This window comes from Vulpes lagopus, chromosome 1 (assembly GCF_018345385.1).
Source record: "Vulpes lagopus strain Blue_001 chromosome 1, ASM1834538v1, whole genome shotgun sequence".
NCBI classification, from domain to species: Eukaryota; Metazoa; Chordata; class Mammalia; order Carnivora; family Canidae; genus Vulpes; species Vulpes lagopus.
In genome coordinates, this window is record NC_054824.1 from 118675123 (window position 1) to 118698928 (window position 23806).

Below are 23806 nucleotides of genomic sequence, written 5' to 3' on the forward strand. Positions count from 1 at the left end.
TTGTGTACTTGAGAAAGCTGAGTATAGGGCAGGAAAGTAAGTTGCCAGAACTGGCATTCAAACAAAGGCAACATCAGAGCCCTTGTTTGTAACTACTATGCTATCTTGCCTCCCAAAGCACTCTATACTTTTTCTATCACAGCACTTGTAGTGCCTGCCCGGCACCTATCTCCTCTTCCCTTGCAACCTTCTGTCTCAATCGAACAACACAGTCTACATCCCTGGCCCCGGGGTGAAGCACGTGATAAGGCTCACCCAGAAAACACATCCCCTTCAGTTGCTCATAGTGATTGGTTCAGTGTAGGCCCAGGTGCCAGGCTGATCCAATCTGAAGAAATCTTGAGACTTTTGTTCAAATGTAGAGAATGCTGGGACACAGGTTCCTTCTTCCCCACAGTAGTTAATGATGTAGCCTGTAGCTTCCAGAGTTACTTGCAGCCATCTTGGAATCATAAGAGAGTTCTCATGACAAAGGAGCTCATATCATGGAGGCAGTGCAGAGGAATGAAGAGAAAGAAGTGCTGGGTCTGGTCATATGCTTTGAGCGGCCTGGATCAAGCTTTGCTGAAGCCAGCCTATCTCTGAGGGCACAGGTATATATAAATTTCTTCTGTTGTTCAGGCCTCCATGGCTCAGTTGGTTAAATGTCCAACTCTTGATTTCAGCTCAGGTCATGATCTCAGGGGCCAGAGATCAAGCCCCAAGTCAGGCTCCATGCCCAGCGGGAGTCTCCTTAAGATTCCCTGTTTCTCTGCCCTTCCCTCTCCTTGTATTCGTGTGCACACTCTCTTTGTCTCAAATAAATCAATAAATCTTTAAAAATAAGTTTCCTTTGTTGTTAATCCAGTTGGGGTTAGGTTTTGTTACATGCACTGGAAAGCTTCTTCTTCTTCTTTTTTTTTTTTAAGATTTATTTATTTATTTATGATAGACAGAGGCAGAGACATAGGAGGAGGGAGAGTAGGCCCCATACCAGGAGCCCCATGCGGGACCCGATCCCAGGACTCCAGGATTGCGCTCTGGGCCAAAGGCAGGCGCCAAACCGCTGAGCCACCCAGAGATCCCTACTGGAAAGCTTCTTAATTCATCAGTACTACACATCATATTTTTTGTGCTTATATAATTGCTCCTTTCCCCCAATAAATGCTAAGATCCTTGAGGATAGAAACCACCCTATTGTGTCACCGTTATGTTTCCAGTGCTTGATTCCTAATAGACACTGCATGAATATTTGCTGAATTGATAAAATAATGAATGGCAAATTTTTTGGTCATGTGTGACTTAAACCAAACTTTTAGTTCACTTAGTGAATTTCATGCCATGCACAGGTGCTTGAAATTTTCAACAGGGACCTGAAAAGTTTGGGGTAGCCAAGCCAGGCAGAGATTGAAATGAAATTTCTGATTTCCAAATTGTTTCAGTTATATCACATTAGCTAAGCTGTCCTTTGAATAGATTTTTAAATCCTTAAAACAATAACATAAAATCCAAACAATTGCAAATAAGAGATTCCCATCGAAACAAAATGATGATCAAATACTTTAGGAAAAGTTTTCAATTAGCAATTATCACACCTCGAATAAACCTCAGTGGCTACAATACTGCCACTGCACAAAGCGTGATCAAATACTTTAAATAAAAATATAAATACTATATTAACGAATCAAAAGTAATTGTGTACAATATACACTTGGAGTAGAGTACCTTTTATCTGACAGCCTTCCTTTACATTTTGCTTTTAGTCTAAAACAATAACATCAAAAAAAATCCTCCCAAACCCAGGATAAACTAGAAGCATTTATTAAAGCAACCATCAATTTCACTGCCATCATCTTTTGAGGCCTGAAACATCAAAGATTTACTGATGTTATCTATAAATAGTAATTTTCATGTGAATTATAGTTAAAATGTACATTCAAGGCATCCCAATGGCAGTATGATGAGCCTCAAAGAACTCTTAGAGGTCATGCAGTCTATTTCCTCAACTACTAATGAGAAAACAGAAGACCTGGTGGAAAAAAGGCTCACCTATGTTTAATCCTAAGGCTTCAAAAAGCGTTTGTTGGGTGCATGCTCTATGTCAGATTTGGTGTTAGATATTGAAAAATAAAATAGCTGCTGTCGAGAAGGTTATAACCTCCTTGGGAAAACAAATGTATGCAAACACATGCCAATTAGTGTGGTAGGTTCTGTAATAGAGGTGTAACATCAGATTCCTGGAAGGTACAAAGGATAAGTCAACTCTGGGGGTGAGGGGTTTGTGGAAGTTATTTTCAGAACAGGAGGTTCTTGAGTCTTGAAGATTCACCAGATGAGCAGAGCAGAGGGAAGGAAGAGGGAAAGAAGGATGCATGACTTGGGCTGGTAGTCCAGGAAAAGGAATTTCTGTCATTGCAAAGGACATGAAAAGAAACGTAGAGCCAGAAAGAGTTGCCAGAGTCAAGGAACTGGGAGTAGATTAGTAGCTGGAGCTGAGGCTCAGAGGGAATCAGGCCTGTGCTTTCCACTGTGCTGTGCTACAAGTCTGGACTTTATCCTCAAGCTATGGAGTAATAGAATAAGGTGTTCATTTTAGTGAGCTGACTTCACCAATGGGATTGAGGGCTGGCATGCAGAGGAGTTGGTAGTCAGATTGGAAGCAGATACAGAAAGTGAGAGGAAAAGAATGACTAAGAGTTCTGACTTGAGCAAACGAGTGGATGGTGTAATATTAATTTTAAGTGGGACTACAGAAAATGGTAGTTTTATGAGAAAGTGGTGAATGGAATCTGTTTTGAATATATGAGGTATAAGTGCTTGGTGAACATGCAAGTAGAAATGTCCAGGAAAATTCTGGTCAAGATAACATTGTGAGTTCATGTTTCCAAGCACCTTCTCCCCACGCCAAACAGAGCTGTGATGGGAAAAATACACCTAGAGAAACTTGAAAGTCACTGCTATCTCAAAAGTAAGATAAATACAACATTGGACCAGATTTAGAAGTAGAGTACCTTTTAGTCCTTAGCAGGATGAAGCTGTGGTCTACTAGGCTCAGGGTCTGGAAACAGGTGGACATGGAGTTTATGTCTTATGGGGTAATAAGGACTAAAAAAACTGAGGCAAGATAGAAAAAGTGAGCCTGGCTCACCCTTAGAAACCAGGGACTGGTTTTAACTCCTACATGAATGGAAACTGAGAATAGGTCCAACTACTTTGCCACTCGAGACTCATGCGGGTAGGTAGTATTGGTCCAGAGGGATGAGAGACACATGGACCAGACCTGAAACTAACATGGAACCTGGAACCCAGAAGCTGATTCCTAGAGCCTAGAGTTTAGCCAAGCCCAGCCAAGTAGTAGCCTGCCAGCAACTCCACATACTTGAGAATAAATGGCTATGTTTTTAAGTTACTGAGTTTTGTTGCACAACATTGTTGTTGTAGCAATAGTCGCTAACACCTTATACTTTATTACATTTGTTTTCTCACTTGCTTTGAGAGTATTGGTTTACAGACTTATCTTGAATGGGAGAGTTTGGATTTATTTTTATTGTTCTCCTCTGTACTAATTGCCACCTGTGTAATAAATGTAATAAATTTCAGAAGACTTCATGCAGACCCCCTGGGCCCTATATCTGGAATCAAGTGTTGTTGAATCTTCAGGCCCTGTGCTGGGGCATGTAGTTGGCTTCACATTTCCCATTTGGGGGTCCAGGCTGAGGGACAGCAGATATCTGGATCATGTTCCTCTCATAACAGATAATCAGAGAGCAGGAGGGTACATTTTAAGTTACCTCAAATATGGCCAAAATGGACAAGCCCAAGATCAAGCGACAGGGAAGTATATTCCACCCACAACAAGGCCGGAGTAGAGGTGTGAACATATAATTATATTCCAGGAATGCTTTTAGAAAATTCTACAAGTGATTACGATGAATTTCATTACAGTAAATTTGGAACTCTACATGAAAGGGAAAGGTTTTGAAATACCTGGTAAGCAATCAGACCTTCATGTCTGGAATGCAGAAAAGTCCAGGCAGGAAAAGCGGTCATCTGAAACAAACAGTTATTGAGTCCTTGAGGGCAGAACAGATGGTAGGATCCTTAGGAGTATCCTTGTTTTGAAGCAAGGTAGATAAGGAGGAGACACACAGAGTAAAGTGGCAGACTTAGTAGGAGAATCAGGGACATGTTGACACCTATCAGAGGGAAAAGGAAGGTTCAAGGATCATCAACAGAAGAGAAATTAAATGAATTAAGGATGGAGTGCAAAGTGCCCCCTGGAGTTGGCCATTTGAATGGGTTGAAAGACCTCTGTTATAGCAGGGCCAGCGCCACCGTGTGGCAGCCGACATGTGGCCAATGTTTGAAGAGGGAACAGGTCCTACAAGCTGACGCTGCAAGTGTAAATGACTTCAGGGGCTTGGCTGTCAGGGAAAGAAGAGTTTAGGAAGTAAGGGAGGAATCTACAGGGGGAGAGAAAGAAAGAGAAGTAATAGATGAGGATGGGGAATGACAGCAGGGAGAGGTGTGGTTTGAGAGCACAGCTGGGAGGGGAGCCCTGCATGCCAGATAAGATGCCTCTTCCTGTGATAATTATGGGAAGTGTGAGGCCAGGTGCCAGGAAAGATAAGTTGTAAAGGGGTAAGAGTAGGGGAGAGCATAGGAACTTGAGGGGATTCCTGCCAGATAACCTCTGATTTTCCATAGAGAAGGAGATGAGGTCACCTACTAAGGATGAGGAGGTGGGTGTCAAGCAGGGTCCTTGAGAAGATCAGGAGAAGCTGCTTACAAAATGTGGAAGTGGGCTGCCCAGAGCAGGCACAAGGACACTGAGAGGTAGGGAGGCCCCAGCAGCATGAGCTATAATCTGTGCTGGGACCAGGACCCTGGGGTCTGACCTGTGGGTATTTTCCTGACAGCGCATTAAAATCTAGGATTCTAGGATCTTATAAAAATTTATAAAGATTTCATGAGCTATCCTTTCTCCATAGAAGATATTAAGTAAAAGGAAAGAATTATCTTTAAGCTATCCACATTCCCAGGTTCTTGCACCATTGTAGGTTTGGTTATACAATTCCTATTCTTTCTTTTCTGTCTTCAGTTTTTCTTTCAGTGAAACTACAGTTTTTGGGAAATCATATTCAATTTGAGATGTGCTCATTTTGAACACATTCAATAGGAACCCGAATGGAACCTTATTCTCCATTGTCTTGGACTCAGAAAAGTTGTGGAACCCTTCTGGACTTGAGCTTCTACTATATGGATACTAAATATTTCAATCGTGTGTGATTGGAAATCCACAACTCTTACTGTCTATAGAGCAAATCAACTTAATGGGCTATCCAAGAATTCACTACCCCATAGGAGCATAGGAGCAATAACAAAGAACACTTTCCCAATTCAGCAAAAAGTCTTTGCAAATAAAAGATCTTTTAAGTTATTTTCACCTCTGGTCCTCTTTAAGTAAATCTTTTAGAATATTGATATGTACTATTCTTATGTGCTAAGAAAGTACATTCAAGATAAAGAAAAATGTACATTCAATGTATAATGGATTGCTTCAGTGAAAGATATAAGTAACCAAAATGGAAAGAACGATTGGATTTTAATCTTGAATAAAAAAATGTAGTGTAAAATGTAGTACAGTTAAAAATTCCAATGAAAATGGCTAGTTATTTATAAGAAGGAATAAAATAAAATTTTGCCAACCTTGAAAGACTATAATATCAACAGATGATACCACATAGGAATAAGACCATACTATGAAACTTCACCAATCTTGATATACTTATTTGGAATTTGTAACAATTTTGATGAAAGCTTAGCACAAGTTTACCCTTTCACTATTATTAATCAAATTATAGTATAAACAATATTCACAAAGTTAATGTTTAAATTACTTTAGAGAACAAATTATGTTCAAATATCTTGAGCAGACCATACTTAGTAACAATGTACGTATGAATTATAAACAATTTAATCTATCCCTTAAGGTATTTCTCTTTAGGATTTCTACTATTTTTGTACTTGTTTGCTCTTAAAAATAAAACTGTCTCTTTAAAGATATTCCATCATTCAGATTTAAAATTAACTTTACTAGGCTCTTCTCTACCCAGCCAAATTGTTATTATTTTGCCTTTGTTCAATATGGTCTTATGTTTTACGTTAAAAAGCAAAATAGGAGATAATAAATAAGTTAATTACAAGGAAAATTACCACAATTCGATAACTTTCTCCTAAGTGACAGGAAATATGTGAAGTATTTTATTTATTTTTTTGGGGGGTGGGGAGAGGAAGATGGAGAGAGAGAGATAGAGTATCCCAAGCAGGATCCATGCCCAGTGCAGAACTGGATGCAGGACTCCATCTCAGGACCCTGAAATCATGACCTGAGTCAAGCAAGAGTCAGATGCTTACCTGAACCACCCAGGCACCCCATATGAAGTATTTTAAAACATTATCTCTAATTCCTCACAATATATTGCAAGGAAGATTCTGTTCTCACTTCTTATAGGAGGAAATTGATATTCAAATTAAGTGATTTCCCTAAAGTGTCAAGTATTTTCTGAATCTGATAAATAAGATATAGTAATATGTATGAAGGGCTATGCATAAGCCCAGAATATAGAAAGCACTGCATAATGTCAGCTATGGCTCTTGCTATCACTCTAAAGAAGGGGCTCACTTTATTTTTATTTTTAAAAGATATTTTATTTATTTATGTGAGAGAGAAAGCACACAAATAGGGCAGTGCTCAGAGGGAGAGGGAGAAGCAGGCTCCCCACTGAGTAGGGAGCCTGATGTGGGGCTTGATTCTGGGACCCTGAGATTGTGACCTGAGCTAAAGGCAGATGCCCAACCGACTGAGACACCCAGAAGTTGCCCCAGAAGGGGCTCACTTTAAAGTTAGGTGAAAATTGATGAACAGATAAATTAGCTCCTCTAGCTTTTGAATGTTTCACTTGCCTTTGGATACTCATTCATTTATTCATTCAACAGACATTTACTGAATGCTGACTATGCACTGGGAACATCAGCATGAGTATATGGGCAAAGATGTACCTCTGAGGTAATCCTACATATTTTCAAAAGTGATCAGCTACAAATGTGTGTGTATTTGTGTGTGTGTATATATGATCACTGATATATATATATTTATAGCTGATCAATATGAAAGTTGGAAATTCAGACATATTTTGAAGATATATATATGTATATATATATATCTCAAATAAATGTATCCAAAAATGCATCTAAATTTCCAATTTTCACGTTTTCTGTGTGTTTATTCTTTATTCAATAGTGTTTACATGAATTTAATATTAGAGTTTTTGAGCCAAAAAGGACCATGAAATGACTTAGTCTAAAATCTGTCATTTTACAGTGAGAATTCTTCGACCTAGAAAAATCAAAGGCCTGCCCTCAATCAGATACCTCTCACAGAACCTGCCTTGGAATCCAATTCCACTGGTTACCAGATGGTGGCTTTGTTCACATCGACACATTTCATCTTCAGAGGAAAATGAATGACAAATGAAATGAATGAAAATGAAAGCCAAATGACACATGAAACCAAAGTAAATCCCTCCCATGTATGTCACTGGAAAGACATGCATTAAAAGCAAAAAGAAACACTTATTTTATTTTTTTACATAGATTTATTGAAATATCCAGGTGTAATATGTCTGAAACATGGTAGGAGAGCCATCGTCGACATTTTGGAGTTGGAACAGAGCTACTGGTCATCCACCTGCTATCTCTCAGGTCATGATGGGGGATTGCTGTTTACCTCAAGATGCACCCTGGTCTCCAAACTGAAACTCAAGAGCCACATTTCTGTTTTCTTGGGCCCTTGCCTCTTCACTGAACTTATAAAGAAGCTCCAGTACCATCCTGAGAATCACAGTGGTTTGTAGTGAGCTAGAGGAACAATTTCAGACTGATCCTTTGAGCTGTGAAACATCAAATGGAATAAAATAGTTGTTTTTTGGACAAATAGGATAAGCAGCTCTCAATCAGAGCCCTCTTTCAAAATGCTGTTTAAACACCAAAGAAACAGAAACACTAACTGACAGAAATCTAAGCTTCGAAAGACCTATTAGATATTTCTTTATCCAAAAATTTTCATGGAGATCTCAAGGATAATCACATTTCAGAGGATGGAGACAGAGGACCTGGTGTCCATATACCACTACTAGTTTCTTTATGGGATCCCAGTGTTTTAGTGGACTTGCTCAACAGCACACTGGCTGGTCTAGAAGTATGGTAGAGAATATGAAGTGACTCAGAAGACCATACTATAGAAGTCAATATTCTTCTCAAAAAAGATGCTTATTCTCCTGTCATACTCAAAGGCTTGGTTTTCAGAGCAAGTATTCTTCACAGAAGGCTATCCTAACAGATGTTCCACACATTTTGCTTTCCCTGCTCTGGATTTTTGGGGCACCTTCTTCCATTACTAATCCCCTTTTCATTTATTCACTCTTTCACTTGATTGTTAATTGCTAGAAGCTGTTGTTAACAAAGATGAAGAAGACATGGTCTTTCTCTGAAGAAGCTCAGTCTACTGTGATGAATCCTCCAAGTTCAGGGAGCACAAAAATCAGCTGGGGAGTGCTAGAAAATGGAATTACCCCAAGACTCTTCATGAAATATTCCGATTCAGGAGTCTGAGGTGAAGTCCAACCATCTCTACTTTATAAAAACACCCCTGAGTGATTCTGATATAGGTGGCTCCCAGATGCCATTGTTGTCTCCAGACCAGTAGGAGCATTTTTCATGCTCATTTGAATCTCAGCTAAAATCTTTAATACCCAGTTTTCCATGCTGTCTTAGTCAGGAATCATCAACTTTTTTCCTTCTGTGGCCTTTTATTTATATCTCTCATGACATTGGCCATCTCCCACTTTCTGTCTCTACTGTGGATCCTTTCTGGAATGCCCTGTCTCGCCCACCCAGACTCCTGGTTGGGGGACTGTCTGGCCCTAATTTGCATTCTCTGCAGTGTGTAGCACCATGACAATCATTAGTAATCATGTAAACTTCCTTGCTGGATGAAGGAAGGATGAACTTCCTTGCTCCATTTCTAAATGGAGAGTTGTGTTTTTAAAGCAGACATAAAGAAATGTACTGATACAATGGAGAAAAGGAGAATATTTTCAGAGGTGGAATGCGAGGCTCAGAGCCTCATAGGTGAAATAAGCATACGAGTGTGGGGACACACTGAATAGCTTGGCTGAAATGGAACAAAAGGAGCTACATAAGGAGAGAAGAGGAATGAGTGGGCAAATGAGAGGTGGTGGTAGCCTTGATGGTTGCCAGAAGCTACTGGCTGCCCATCAGAGAGCAAAGTAGAGATGGTCAGAGATCAAGGTATTGCAGCACAAACTGTCTGCAACTCTCTCCCCTCCAGGGCTCTGGTCTGCCTTGGTCTCCCAACCCTCTCAGCTTCTCCCTCACTAAAGGAGCCCATTGGGCTCAGCCTGGTTTTTCCGCTTGCATATAAAGGCCTGGAAACTTTCTAAAGGTACTAAACTGGGGGAACATAGAGTTTCCCCTCTCTCTTCTTCCTTGCCTCTCTGGCTGCTGCATGTTGGGGGTGGGGTGGGGAGGCCACTTGGAGGGTTCTGGATGAATTTCAGATCGGTATAGTGGTTTTTACTTGGGAGATGTAAAGAAGGGGAGAAGTGTGAGATATGTTCTGAAGGTAGAAGCAGAGCTTGGTGAGAACATAGGGCTAAGGGAAGGGGAGAAGGCAAGTGTGATAGGGCTTTGTCATTAGTAAAAAGGAGATACTTAGCACAAGTTAAATGTTAACTTGAGTTGGGCTGAGAGTTAAATGCTATGATGCCTTCCCCAGGTTTATAACATGAATGCAGGACACCAGGTGCTGCTGCTGCTGGAAGTGAGGAGGCCTGAGACTGACCCGGAGGCCGTGCAGCCCATTTCTGCTAAGGAGTTCAAAGCATCTTCACTGGTATGATTGAGTCCCTCCCAACCACACCATCCTCCCTCCTCTCCTTTACCCTTCCTTTCTCCTCTCTGAGCCCCAGTTCCGTCCTCAACGTCTCTCACAGATTTTCACCAAAGAAATCTTGGTCAGCTGACAATCTCCATGTGTCCACAACCTTCATCCCTTGAATCTTCCAGAGTGGGACTCAGGGGAGGTGGCAGGCAGGGGACCTGTGGGACATACCCAAGGGGCTCCATCCACTCTGTGCTGAAGGAGGTGATCATCCAGGAGCCCCCCTGAAAACTGTCTTCTAAAGAACTGCCAAGCCTGCTTTCTCATCAGCAGGTCTGTGAGTCTGACTCATTATAATTAACATCATAGGGTTTGGGTTTTGGGATTTTTTTGTTTGTTTGTTTTTACCTCACTGTTTTTGTTTGTTAGAAATTATTCCAACAAAATAGAAAAGGTATAGTAAAATGTACATAAAACTTACTATCCTAACCATTTTTAAGTGTGCAGTTCAGTGGCATTAAGTGCATTCACATTATCACCTAAACCATTATGACCATCCATCTCCAGAACTCTTCACCTCCCAAACCTAAAACTGTAGCAATTAAACACTAATTCCCCATTCTCTCTTCCTCCCCAGCCCCTGGCAACCACCATTCTACTTCCTGTCTTTATGAATTTGACTACTCTAGGCAACTCATATAAGTTGAATCATATGGTGTTTGTCTTTTTGTGATGGCTTTTTTTCACTTAGCATAATGCCTTCAGGTTTATTCATACTATAGCATGTGTCAGAATTTCCTTCCTTTTTTAGAGCTGAATAATACTCCGTTGGATAAACAAAAAAAATGTGGTATATACTAACATTCATTTGTTGATGGACACTTTGATGGCTTCTACCTTTTGGCCATTGTGAATAATGCTGCTGTGGACATGGGCATACAAATATGTATTTGGAGTCCCTCCTTCCCATTCTTTTGGGCATATATCCAGAAGTAGTATTGTTAGAGCATATGATAATTCTGTTTCACTTTTTTTTTTGAGAAAGCCCCATGTTGTCTGCCACAGTGGTTGCATCATTTTACATTCCTACTAGCAATGCACAAGGTTCTGATTTCTTCATCCTTGCCAACACTTGTTTTCTGCTTTTTTTTTTTTTTTGCTTTAAAAAAAAAAACTTTTACTTTTTATAATAGTCATCCTAATGGGTATGAAGTGGTACTCACTGTGGTTTTGATTTGCATGGTCCCTAATGATTATATGTTGAACATCTTTCCAAATGTTTATTGACCACTTGTAAATCTTTGGAGAATTTCTATTTGAGTCCTTTGTCCATTTTTGAACTGGGCTTTTTGTTGTTGTTGAGTTGCAGCATTCTTTATATAGTCTGAATATTAATCCCTTACAAGATATATGATTTACAAATATTTTCTGTGGGTGGTCTTTCCACACTGTTGATAGTGTCCTTTGATGCACAAGTTTTAAGTTTTAGTGAAATCCAATTTATCTATATTCACTTTTACTGACTGTGTTTTTGGTGTCATAGCTATAATTCATATTTTTAAAATAATTTTTAATTCAAATATTGGAGTCAAAATCCTCTCCATTTCTTAGTTGGATAAATTATTACACAAAGAAACTATGGATTTACTCTATGGCTGAGAATCCATAATCTGGGTTTCCTTTAGCAACCCTCACTTGCCCTGCAAGATAAGGCAGGTTCCTTGGTGAGAGCTGGAACAAGTCCCCAGGGATCCTGTAGTTTAATCAGCCCCTAAAATGAAATAAAAAGTGCTGGGTTTTGTTTTTGTTTTTTTGTCTTTTTCTTTGCTAGCCGTGTACAGGTTTCTTCCTGATGTTCAAAAGAAGAAGGCTCCTGGAACGGAAAGTCTAAGACACTTCTAGAATGTATTACCTTTTTATTTTTCTCTCTTCTTTTGTATTACCTTTTTTCTAGAGCAGAATTCCCTCTTTCGAAAGAATCAATGGGTTGTTTACACGGGGCGGGCGCGGGGCGGGCGCGGGGCGGGCGCGGGGCGGGCGCGGGGCGGGCGCGGGGCGGGCGCGGGGCGGGCGCGGGGCGGGCGCGGGGCGGGCGCGGGGCGGGCGCGGGGCGGGCGCGGGGCGGGCGCGGGGCGGGCGCGGGGCGGGCGCGGGGCGGGCGCGGGGCGGGCGCGGGGCGGGCGCGGGGCGGGCGCGGGGCGGGCGCGGGGCGGGCGCGGGGCGGGCGCGGGGCGGGCGCGGGGCGGGCGCGGGGCGGGCGCGGGGCGGGCGCGGGGCGGGCGCGGGGCGGGCGCGGGGCGGGCGCGGGGCGGGCGCGGGGCGGGCGCGGGGCGGGCGCGGGGCGGGCGCGGGGCGGGCGCGGGGCGGGCGCGGGGCGGGCGCGGGGCGGGCGCGGGGCGGGCGCGGGGCGGGCGCGGGGCGGGCGCGGGGCGGGCGCGGGGCGGGCGCGGGAGGGCGCGAGGGGGCGTGGGCGCGGCGGCCCGGCGCACCCCGGCGGGCCAGGGGGAGGGGCGCTGGCGGGAGCGGCGCCTCCCGCCCGGGGTGAGCGGCGCGCGCGGCAGCCCCGCGGCACAGAGCGCGGAGCGGGGAGCGCGGGCCGGCGGCGGCGGCGGCGGCGGCGGCGGAGGCTCGGGGCGCGGACGGGTGGCGCGCGGCGCGGCTGCCATGGGCGCGCACTGACCGGCGGTTCAGCGCGGACTTCCTCGGCGGCGCGGAGCTCCCTGGCTGGCGGTGCGTCCCCTCGGTCACCATGAAAGGTAGGGCGGCGGCGGGCGGCGGCGGGCGGCGGCGGGCGGCGGCGGGCGGCGCGGGGCTGCGGGGCTGCGGGGCGGCCGGGCGCGGGTTGGTGCGTGCACGCGGGGGGCGCCCCCGGGCCCGGAGCTGGGCTGGCGGGAGACCCCGCTGGTCGGGGTTCGCGAGCGTGCGAGCGTCCCCCTCCCTCCCCATCGTGTCTCCGCAAAGTACTTTGGAGTCCCCAGTCGTTGTTTACGGATTCCAGTTCCCAACTTTCTAATTGGAAAAACATGCCGGGGAGAGTGGAGGCATCCTCCTTGCCTCCGGCCGGTTCTCGGCTCCGCGGCGCTCGCCGCTCCGCTCCGGGTCCTCCCCTGCCGGCGGGTGCTGTTTGCCCGTCCGAGGAGTCGACGTGCCGCCGGCCGGGCTCCGGGGCTCGGGATGCTCTCCGGGCGCCCTCCGCACATCTGGCAATGATTAGGTGCCCGCGGGGTTCAGCTGGCTCGGGAAGGGCGCTTGGCATCTCTGTCCACCAGACCCGCCGACTGGAGAGAACCGCCCTCAGCCCCGCGTCCCTTGCACGTGCCCGCCCGTGGAGTTGGTGTGCCCACGTGTGTTCAGAGGTGACACAGGTCGCGGCGTTGGCCGTCTCCGGGGCCGGTTTAGGGAAGTGTCCATGTCACCGTACCTTTAAGCGGAATCACCAGGAGAAGGGCTTTTGCAGGGCAGCCCTCTGCTTATTAGAAACATGGAGATTGGTCAGCAGAATTCTGATTTACATGGGAGATAAATAATTGCAACAGAGGCATCAAAGGGAAGCGTCCAGGGATGGGCTGGAGTGGTGTTTACACAAGGTTCCGGTTTCTAGTCTTGTGCTGGGATAACACGTTTCAGACCCCGCGCGGGCCGGGCTCGAGGGAGGGGGCTGGGTGCGAAATGCCATCTGACCGCGCGACCAAACTTCCACCCGCCAGGGACCGTGCCCTGGGATCGCTTTGACTTGCTAGGACTCTGTCCCAGGGAGGGGCCCCGGGAGCCCCACACGTTTGGAAAGTAACTTTTGCCTCTGGGTTTCTGTGAAAGGAAGTTGTCGCTAAATTATCCCGAGTGGTAATGTCCTACCAGTTAGCTTGCCCTTCCAGTAGTTTCCTCATCAGGAGACCCTAGGAAAGGCAGGGCCAGGTGAAGAGTGGCCCTCCCAAGAAGAGTAACAAAAGATGGGATACACTTTCCTGGCTAGGGAATTGCAAAACCCAGTGGTGTGTGTTCCTTCTTTTTCCACTCAGTGTCTCTTCTCTCATTTACATTTTGGGAAGCACTCACTTTCCTTGGCTAGCACGGATGAAAGGATCCTCCCAGAAAGGAAAGAGTTCACATGCTACACGTTACTTTGGGGCTCAGGTACCATCATTTTAGCCAGAGGTTAATCTTCTCATTGCTGATCATTGCTGAGGCCAGTAGTTTGTTTGTTTTAAGGTTTTATTTATTTATTCATGAGAGACAGACAGAGAGAGAGAGAGAGAGAGAGAGAGGCAGAGACAGCAGCAGAGGGAGAAGCAGGCTCCATGCAGGGAGCCCGATGTGGGACTCCATCCCGGGTGTCCAGGATCACGCCCTGAGCTGAAGGCCAAGCTAAACCAACCACTGAGCCACCCGGGCTGCCCTGAGGCCAGTAGTTTTTGAATTGTTGGAGAGATAAGCTAACTGCTCACTCCATCAGCTCCTGTGTAGATTCCTGAACCCTGAAAATTTTATATTTTTTGACTGAGTAAATGACCGTTATTGCAATTTGGGTATTTTTCAGTATTAATTCAAATCTGCCATGGAAGACATGCCTGAAAGTCCTAAATGTGTATTTGTGACATTTAGTCTGCATTCTGGACCAGCTTGCAGACCCCCTGCCTCACTGCTTACCTTCTGTGATCCAGGCGCTGCCTACTGGCCCCACATACCTTCTGTCCCAGTGGGGGAGGAGCAGTAAGGGACTGATGAATTCCAGAGTAGACTACTCACTTTGAAGGTCACTTAAAAGGTAATATTCTGTAGGAATTTTGCTTACCAACTATTGCCATAAAGTTACATTCATTTATCTGGTTAGTGAAACGGGGAAGAAAGGGGACAGCAATCATTTTATAGTGCCTACTAAGTGCCAGTGACTGTGCTATACCCTGTGTAAGCACTCTAACAGTTAATTTTCTCAACAACACTATGAGGTAGGTATTTTAACTATACATTATAGGTGTGGAAACTGAGTCTAGAACAAATAAGAACTGGCAATCAGGAGTGTGGTAGGCACTAAAGACAAGCTTTGCCAGTTTCCCTGTGTTGCTTGGAAAGACCTAGGACACCAGTTTTGATAACTTCCGGTGTAGACCAGAAGAAAAGTAAATAAATCTTAGACAACTGAGTGGCCAAGTAACCCACAGTTGGTGCAGCAGCCAGGAAGGGGGTGGATCTGAGAAATTGGACACAAGCCCTCTAAAGCCAAGCACAGAGTATATTTCTAGCCAAAGAGGAAAGCTGCCTTTACCAAGTAGAATTATTTTGACAATTTGCCATTAGGTAACCAACCCAAAGTTTTCTTTAACTAAATTAACTAATTTAGCTTAAGAAAGCCAACGTTTCATTAGAACTTAATTTCCTTAAATAATAGAGGCCAATGACAAGCCTTGCAAATGCTTAAAGTATTAGCTTAAAACATTCTTTTTTTTTTTTTTTTTCAAGATTTTATTTATCTATTCATGAGAGACAGACAGACAGACAGAGAGAGAGAGAGATTGATTGAGGCAGAGACACAGGCAGAGGGAGCACGCTCTTCGCAGGGAGCCTTATGTGGGACTCGATCCCAGGTCTCCAGGATCACACCATGGGGCTGAAGGCAGCGCTAAACTGCACCACCCAGGCTGCCCTTAACTTAAAACATTCTTTAGACAAACAGAAAATTAGTGGACATCCTAGAAGTTGCAGAAGATTTTTTTGCCAAAGCAAAAATTACCTTCTTCACGAGTCAGACACCTTTATAAGGAACCTATTTGACTTTCTAATTCTGATGTTTCAACCTGGATCATGGCCTGTGTAATAAACCTGGCTTTTGGAGGGTAATTCCGTATCTGCCATAAGCCACACAGCGCCACCTATCTGTTGCATTCAGCAAATATTTGTCTCTGATTTCCTCCCTCTCTGGAATCACAAGTACAAAAATAATGACATCATTATATATTTTCCAGAAAAGAATTACTTGCCTTGTTGCTGCAATACTTGCAGCCTTCCAAACTGATTAAAACATGAAGTTGGTTTTAATTTCCAATTAGCTGTGCCTCTCCACAAATCTTATGGTTTTGGATAAATATTCACATTTTTTTCCTGAAGGAATCTAACTCCTCCAGAGTTAGGTGTGCCATTATTAAATCACACTTCTAGTTCTGAAAGTTGGGGATATTGGTAAGGTTTAAAGCAGCAGCACTTGTTGCCTGAGAGATGGCCAAAAACAACCATCAGCACACAGGACCGCAGAGGTCCAAACCACTGTTCTAATTTAACACAGAGAAGAGATTGGTGCCATCAAAACATAGTATTCAGCTGCTTATTTTCATGCGCTTGTATATAAACATTTCTGAAATACTGTTGGCAATAATACTTTAAAAATGCACTGGTAAGCAGTCTACATCTATTGCTGGTTGTTTTTCTGGACTCGTGGACTCCTTGCTTTACCACTGTCTCTAAGATTTCTTGTCCTTAATTGGGACACATAAACAAGTGTGTGAGGGTGACTGCATTGAAAGCATCATGTTTTATGAAAGGGACTGGAAACAAAATGAGGCCTTTTTCCCTTCACTGATTGGAATTGGGGCTGGCCTTCCTTTGGAAGGTAAATTTACAATCTAATTATGCTTTTGACTTTTTCATTAGTTTGGGGAATCTTAACATTCTTAATCTGAGGTTTAATTATTGCTAAGTATAGATCTTTCCTGTGGTCTCTACAATTTCCCAAGATTGTTCCCATGTCCTCTCCCCTCTGCCTTTACCATTGCAGCTCATCCACTGATAATGGAGTGACTGGGAAAAGCTGGCAGATGATAACTTTTTTTTTTTTTTAAAGATTTTATTTATTTATTCATGAGACACACACACACACACACACACACACACACAGGCAGAGACACAGGCAGAGGGAGAAGCAGGCTCCTCATGGGGAGCCCAATGTGGGACTCAGTCCCGGGACACCAGGATCACGCCCTGGGCCAAAGGCAGGCACTAAACTGCTGAGCCACTCAGGGGTTCCCCCAGATGATAACTCTTAAGCAATAGCATAACTAGGTGCCTGATTTTCTGAGTTAACACTTAAAATAGTATTTTATTTTTTTGAAGATTTTATTTATTTATTTGGTGGGGGGAGGGGGCAGAGAGAGAGTGCCAGTGAGCAGAGGGAGAAGCAGATTCCTGGCTGAGCAGGGAGCCAGATGCCAGACTTAATCCTAGGACTCTGGGATCATGACCTAAGCAAAGGCAGATGCTTAACCGACTGAGCCACCCAGTTGCCCTATGCCAAAGTAAGTCAAATGGCCCTCGAACTATGCATTTTCAGATGGGAAAATAGGTATTTAAATTTATGATAGAAGAAAAGCATATTTCAGCTGGAGTAACGCAACATATGAGTAATCTCTCGGGGCAAATCTGACACGTGTCTCTCCAGGGTGGGTAGGAGGGATGAGGTCTTGGGAGAGGAAGCCCAGAGCACAGCCTTCCTGTGGCAGCATGTGTCTGTGGTGCTTTGGAACTTCAGCTGGTGAATCAGGGTGGGAATAATCAGGTGGGGGTAGGGGACAGGATTCTAGGTCTGGCAGGTAATCATCTGTGAAGAGAGTCTACCCCCACCATGGGCCAGATTTGCCAGGCTGGTTCTGGCCTCTCCATCTTCTGCCATTCCAGAGTTCCTGTCTATGGCCTGGAGGCAGGGAACAGGGTAATGTGTTGGAAGATAAATGCTAGGGCTGAAGTTGATCTGTAAACCATGCTTTATGCTCACAAACAACTACTCAGGTGTGACTCATGCCCGCTTAATATGACCACTTATTATTTTTCTCTCTAATAATAGCTAACATTGAGCACCTGCCAAGCCAACTGTTCTTATTTTCTCCATTTTACAAATAGGAAAACTTAGGCTCAGAGAGGTGCAGTTACTTATAAGGACACCAAGCTAGTCACTGGCAAAACTGGTATTCACACTCAGTCTGACTCTGGAATTCACATGTTACACCTCTAGCTTAGACTCCTTCCTAGCCAGGTCTTTGTATTTCCACTCAATCAACCCATCTTTGTTATGTACCTACTCTTTGCTGAGTTCCACTAGATGCTAACTGAGCAACACAGAGAAGGTTCTGTCGTCTGGACTCAGACCTATAATAACCTGGCATCAGAGACCTGAAGAAATTAATATGCTCTTTCAGCCAGCCACTAGAGGAGCCTCTCTAGACAGAAACTTTTGCAAAGATGAAGAAAATTCCAGGCTCATTGCAGTATGTAGAGTTGATCTTTGGGGAGGTTTTGCTTATGACTGATTAAATGATGTGAATGGCCTACTGAAGCTGGCAACTCTGAAAACAGCCTCTGCACTACAGTCTTGCTGACAGGTTTGCCATGAGGTTTGTCATGAGATAATGAACATTGTCAGAAGTGCCATTTTCAAGAATAGACTATAACCAACAGTATATGATCAGTTAGAAAAATAAAAATAAAACAGTAGTAGTGGGGGTAGGAATAAACATTTTGAGGAAGGGATAGGGAGAGATAGACATTCTTCATAGAATATATTTCACTCTTTACTGCTGACAACACAGTTTCTAACCACACCAATGAAGCTCAAGGGAAGTAACTTTTCAATCAGGCAGTGATTTGATTTCTGTTTAATTGAATGATATTTGAAAAGCCCAGACCAATACAGGACCTTGCAGCGATCTTGCTGATTGCTTAAGGGACCTTTGTAATTAATATGGCAGTGAAAGGTAATGCAAACAGAAGTTAGTAGTCCCAAATTAAGCTGCCAAAGAGCTAGCCCCTGAATTTATCATGCATATTCAATCAGTACTCTTTAGAACATAAAGGAAATGTGTTTTTCCACGTGGGAGAAATTTTTTAAATTGAGTAACTTTATTGGATTTGGATTTATTAAATATGACTCCTTTATGCTTCCTAAATGGTTTGGGAACCAGTATCAGTATCACATGAGGTCATATTCACTAGCTTGAGAGATTGGACATTCGACATTCTGCATAACTTGTCTTTGGGTTTTGTGGAAGTAGTTGCACTTTTTTGGACCTAAGTCACTTCCTTACAATATAAAATGTTAGGGCAGCCTGGGTGGCTCAGCGGTTTAGCGCCGCCTTCGGCCTGAGCCTGATCCTGGAGACCTGGGATCGAGTCCCGCGTCTGGCTCCCTGCATGGAGCCTGCTTCTCCCTCTGCCTGTGTCTCTGCCTCTCTCTCTCTCTCTCTCTCTCTCTCTCTCTCTCTGTGTGTGTCTCTCATGAATAAATAAATAAAAAACTTTAAAAAAATAATAAAATGTTAGAAAAACTAGATGATATTTATGTAACTTATTCACAGGCAAAATAGTTCACTTTATTAATTGATAATACATACTTTAATTTTACATTTCATAAAATGTAATTGTACATAGTGATCCCCCGAGCTGAACCTGATAATTTTAGTGTGGTGGCCAGGAGTATGGGCTGTGAAACCAGAGGGCCTGGTAACCACATGCAAATTACCTAACCTCCCCTGGGGGGCCTGGCTTCCTTATCTGTCAACTGGGGAATAGTAATGGCATCTACCCAATTCCAGTTTTGCTTGCTTGTTTGTTTGTTGTTTAGAGGATTAAATAGATTAGTATAGATCAGTTGTTTAGAATGCTGTCTAGTTTTTAATGAAAACTCAATAATTAGTTTTCGTTATTTTAATACTGTGTTCATTTCATTAGTTTTCATTTCACTTTAGTTATTTTAATACTGTGTAATTGTAACCTGCTGCTTCCTCCAGGCAGTAATATAATTGCCAGTTATGAACCATTTAAGTTAATTGAGTGATACAATATATACCATGAAGAATAGAGTTCAGCTTTGAAAAGAAAGTAATTTTCAAATTACAAATGTGTTAAAACTGACCTCAGGGATAGGAGGAGCTGTGCTCCTCTATATAAACAGTGCTCACATTGGTCTACCTCTAGCTGTTCTCTTTGTGTTCTTGTCATCATTGTAATGTAGTAAAAGAAAACAAAAGAAAACAAAACAAAACAAAAAAAACCCAGCCCTACTGAAAATACAGGGCCCATGTTTATAGTGAGTTTATAATTCTAGCAAAATCATACAATTTTCTTATTTATGACAGTGGTAGAAAATGGATTTAATATTTGTAAATACATTTTTTTTTTTTTTTTGTAAATACATTTGATTTGCTAAGAGCACTACTTTTCCTGGAACACCATTATTCAGGTGCCTGCTGAAAATGATCTAATATTTTGGAGGATTTGTATCTCAAATCCAGTGTCCAGTTTTATCCAGTAAAAATATGATATCAAAGAATGAAAACATAAAACAGATTTGTCTCTAAAGAAGAATTAGGGCAGAGGTATGTGTGTGTGTATATATATATATATATATTTTTTTTTTAAACTGTATGAGATTATGTCTTTCACTACTAGTGTTGGTTACCCATTAAAATGTCATATTTTCATTTTATTTAGGCCACCAAATCCTAACTAAGCTTTCATTTGTTCTTTATTTAATATATTATTTAAGTATATTTAAATATTCTTAATATTAAATATATTCAAATATTAGTTTAGTATATTATTGAGATATATTTAAATGTTTAGTATGTATATAGCCTGTTCTCAAGGAGCTTGCAGTCTGGTGGGCAGGGTAAGGCTAATAAACTAATCTAAGGTAAAATGTGAAGTGTCCTATTTGAGATTCAGATAAATGTTGCCAGAGGACACAGGAGGAAAGGGCAACCTGGCTGAAGACAGGGAGGTTTTCGTTTTGAGCGACAATGCAACCTGATTCATTATCTTGAATCAGAGTTCATATTTCAGATTGCATTAATCTAATTGTAACTGAAGAGGCAGATGGTGCATCTGGGCACCCCAAAACCTTGAAGTATGACATTTTAGTGTGGGAAGTAAGAGAAAATTGAAGTTTTCTCAAACTTTGTCTTCTGAGCTCAATGTTGATCTATCATTTATAATTAATTATAATGTATTACTTTGGCATAATTGTTTGGATAACCTAAAGTTTAATGATTTCAAAACAAAACAGATTATTCAGTTATTTATTTGGGGAAGGGTAACAAAGAGTAGTTATTTTTTTGTGAGCCTCCAGAGAAATGGATAGTATTCTTTTTTCTTGACAAATGACCCATGTATGTGAGGCCCTTCCAGAGCCCTTATAAAATTTGAGGCAGTGATTCATTTTTCTCTGGACTTTCTTATTCTTAACCTGACCAATGTGATTGGATGAGGGGGTCCTTCATAAAACAAAGGGAAGCATGCCCTCTCCCCTGTAGTTACCCATGAATGGTTGATGTGGCGATCAAGGTTTTAAGTGTCTTATTTATTTCTTTTTAAGTTGTTGAAGTTGGCTCCTGGGGGAAATCTGATTTAGCCCCCACTACCAATTTAGTGGTAAAAGTAACAAAAAAAATAACTTCTATTTTGTTGGACTATAAAGGAAGGAAAAAGGAATTATTATCTCTCTTTACCCTTCAGGTAAGTATCTGCTGTTTTTACAAGCTTCAGAATTATAAGTTGTGCCAGAAATTGGGATCATTTTATATGTACAATATTGACTTTAAAAAACAAAACAAAACAACTTATGCCATTGAACCAAAAAGTGATCCCATTGTTGCAAAACATAAGATGTGAAAAGCAGCTGAGTAATCGAAATAAATCTTTGTAATATTTGGAATAATTTACAAGTACTTAAATTCATACAAATTCCTTTATCCATTTGGGATGGGGTAGGAGGAGGCCTAGAAGGCCCATCAAAATTATCCTGAACCTCGGTGTTTTACTACTCTGCACTGAGCTCATTCACTTGCAGAATACCTAGCAACTATGGCCCAGAATTGCCAACAGGGCAAAGCAAACTATGCAAGGGAGCACATAAGGTTTTATATTTATGAAGCTAAGAAGTCAGGGCAGATAGCACCAGTTCGGCTCCTAGGGCTAAATCAAAGTTAGAGAATGTCTGTCTTCAGTTTTTATAGCTCAAATTCATTAGATAAATCTTTTTCAGTATCAAATAGATACTTTAGTGCCAGTCAGCTACAGCCCAAAGTGAACCCACCCCACGTATTACTCTTGCTAATCAAACTTCCCTGCTGCTGTTCTCTCCAGAGGCTCACTTCAGACTGGAGCTTTTTTTGTTGTTGTTGTGTTTTTGTTTTTGTTTTGAAACTCAATCATTGGAGCACCTGGGTGGCTAGGTCAGTTGGGTGTCTGACTCTTGATTTTGGTTCAGGTCATGGTCTCTGGATCGCGGGACTGAGCCCGCACTGGGCTCTGCACTCAGCATGGAGTTGTCTTAGCATTCTCTCCCTCTCCCCCAGCTCGTTCTCTCTCATTCTTAAAAAATAAAAACATAAAAAAGAAACTCAATCATTAAAATAGCTCCTACCCCAACCTGAAGCTATGCTGTATTTCATGAACATTCAAGTTCTGTGGTACGTATTTTGTTCCTTAAAGCAGAGTAGCTGCTGTTGCCACCTCTACCCCCCATACTTAAAAAGAACCCTCCTATATCTATTAAGCACCCAGTATGTGCTGAGTGTTTCCCATGTATTGGTTCACTTTTGCCTCCCAGCAATGTGTGAGATAGGAAATAGTGGTCCCATCTTACGGAGGAATGAGAGGCAGCCCTGAGTTTATGTTGCCAGAATGAGGTGTAGGCAGTGTTCAAACTCAATCTTAACAATTTGAAAGCCCAAGCTTTACCAGTGCAACAGTCTAGCTTTAAGAGAAGAGTCCTCCAGCACAGTAGTACAGCAGTGTCTAAGGGGTTGTCCAAAGTCCTCTGCACCCCAGGTGACACTCTGTGGAGACCATGTTTCCCACAGATTAGTAACTCCATGAAAGCACCTCCATGTAGCCCTGGCCAGTGGAGGGTGACTGTAGTTCTCAGGAGTTCAGATGGCAATGGGTATTTGGCTCCAGGGGTGCAGGGGCACTTTCTCCTTTCCTCACCACTCAGACCTACTATAATTGGTGGTGGTGGTGGTGGTGGTGGTGGTGGTGGGAACTCAGGAGGACAGCTTGCAGGAATGCTCCCAGCAGAGCATGTCTACCAGCTGGTTTGGAAGCAGTTAAACATTTTAACAACCAATGGGACAGTACCATTTTGTTCTAACAATGATGGCTTTGCAAGACCTGGGACCGCATTGAGGTGGAAACAGCACAGAACGCCGATGGACACACATGTGGACAGCATCACCAAACTCAGCTTGAAAAAGAAGTCTGAGTTCAGCCAAGCCTCTGTCCACGGTCCTTCAGCCTGGCTCCTAAAAAAGTCTGAACTTGTTCTGTTCAATTTGGCATTTGCCAGAACCTACTCTGTTCCAGGGATTTAAAGCTGCAAGCCCAAACTTCGTATTCTCTTGCTTCAGGCTGAACTCTTCATGCTGGCTCTTTGAGGCAGGGTGCACCTTGGACCTTTGGACCTTTTCCTGGTCATCAGCATCTGTAGGACATGCACATTTTCATTTTTGTCTACCTGACTTTTATCTTCCACCCACATTCCCTTGTTTTGTTTGCTTTATTATTTTTTTTTATCAAAGACAGAGATGTACATAGTTTAAGGAGTCAAATAATATTTATTATGAATGAGATTTATTATGAAAAACAGCAGTTTCCTGCCCGGCCCACTTTCGTTTCATCATTTTCCAGTACCCAGAGGCAACCTCTTAAGAACATTTTTAGCATTTTCTTTTGGCATTTACTTTCTTGCAGTTATCTACTGATGCCTAACAAACCATCCCCAAACCCTGCAGCTTAAAACAACAGTTGTTTATTTATTCAAGATTCTGTGATTCGGTCTGGCCTCTGCTTCCCGAGGTGTTGGCCAGGCCAGCCGGCCTCAGC

At 43.0% G+C, this 23806-nt stretch overlaps 1 protein-coding gene and 1 pseudogene across 2 annotated transcripts in view; one reads left to right on the top strand and one right to left on the bottom strand.

Annotated features, from left to right (window-relative positions):
* Positions 1 to 1487: 1487 nt before the first annotated feature.
* On the bottom strand, positions 1488 to 1619 carry LOC121475535 (annotated as a pseudogene).
* Positions 1620 to 12525: 10906 nt separating this feature from the next.
* The window catches only part of COLEC12 (collectin subfamily member 12), a 195878-nt gene continuing 184597 nt past the window's right edge, over positions 12526 to 23806 (top strand). For both annotated transcript variants that reach the window (XM_041751113.1, XM_041751163.1), the window contains exon 1: positions 12526 to 12699. In XM_041751113.1, the coding sequence (XP_041607047.1) occupies positions 12693 to 12699 (7 nt within the window). In that variant the 5' untranslated portion in view covers positions 12526 to 12692. The remainder of the gene's footprint in view (positions 12700 to 23806) is intronic.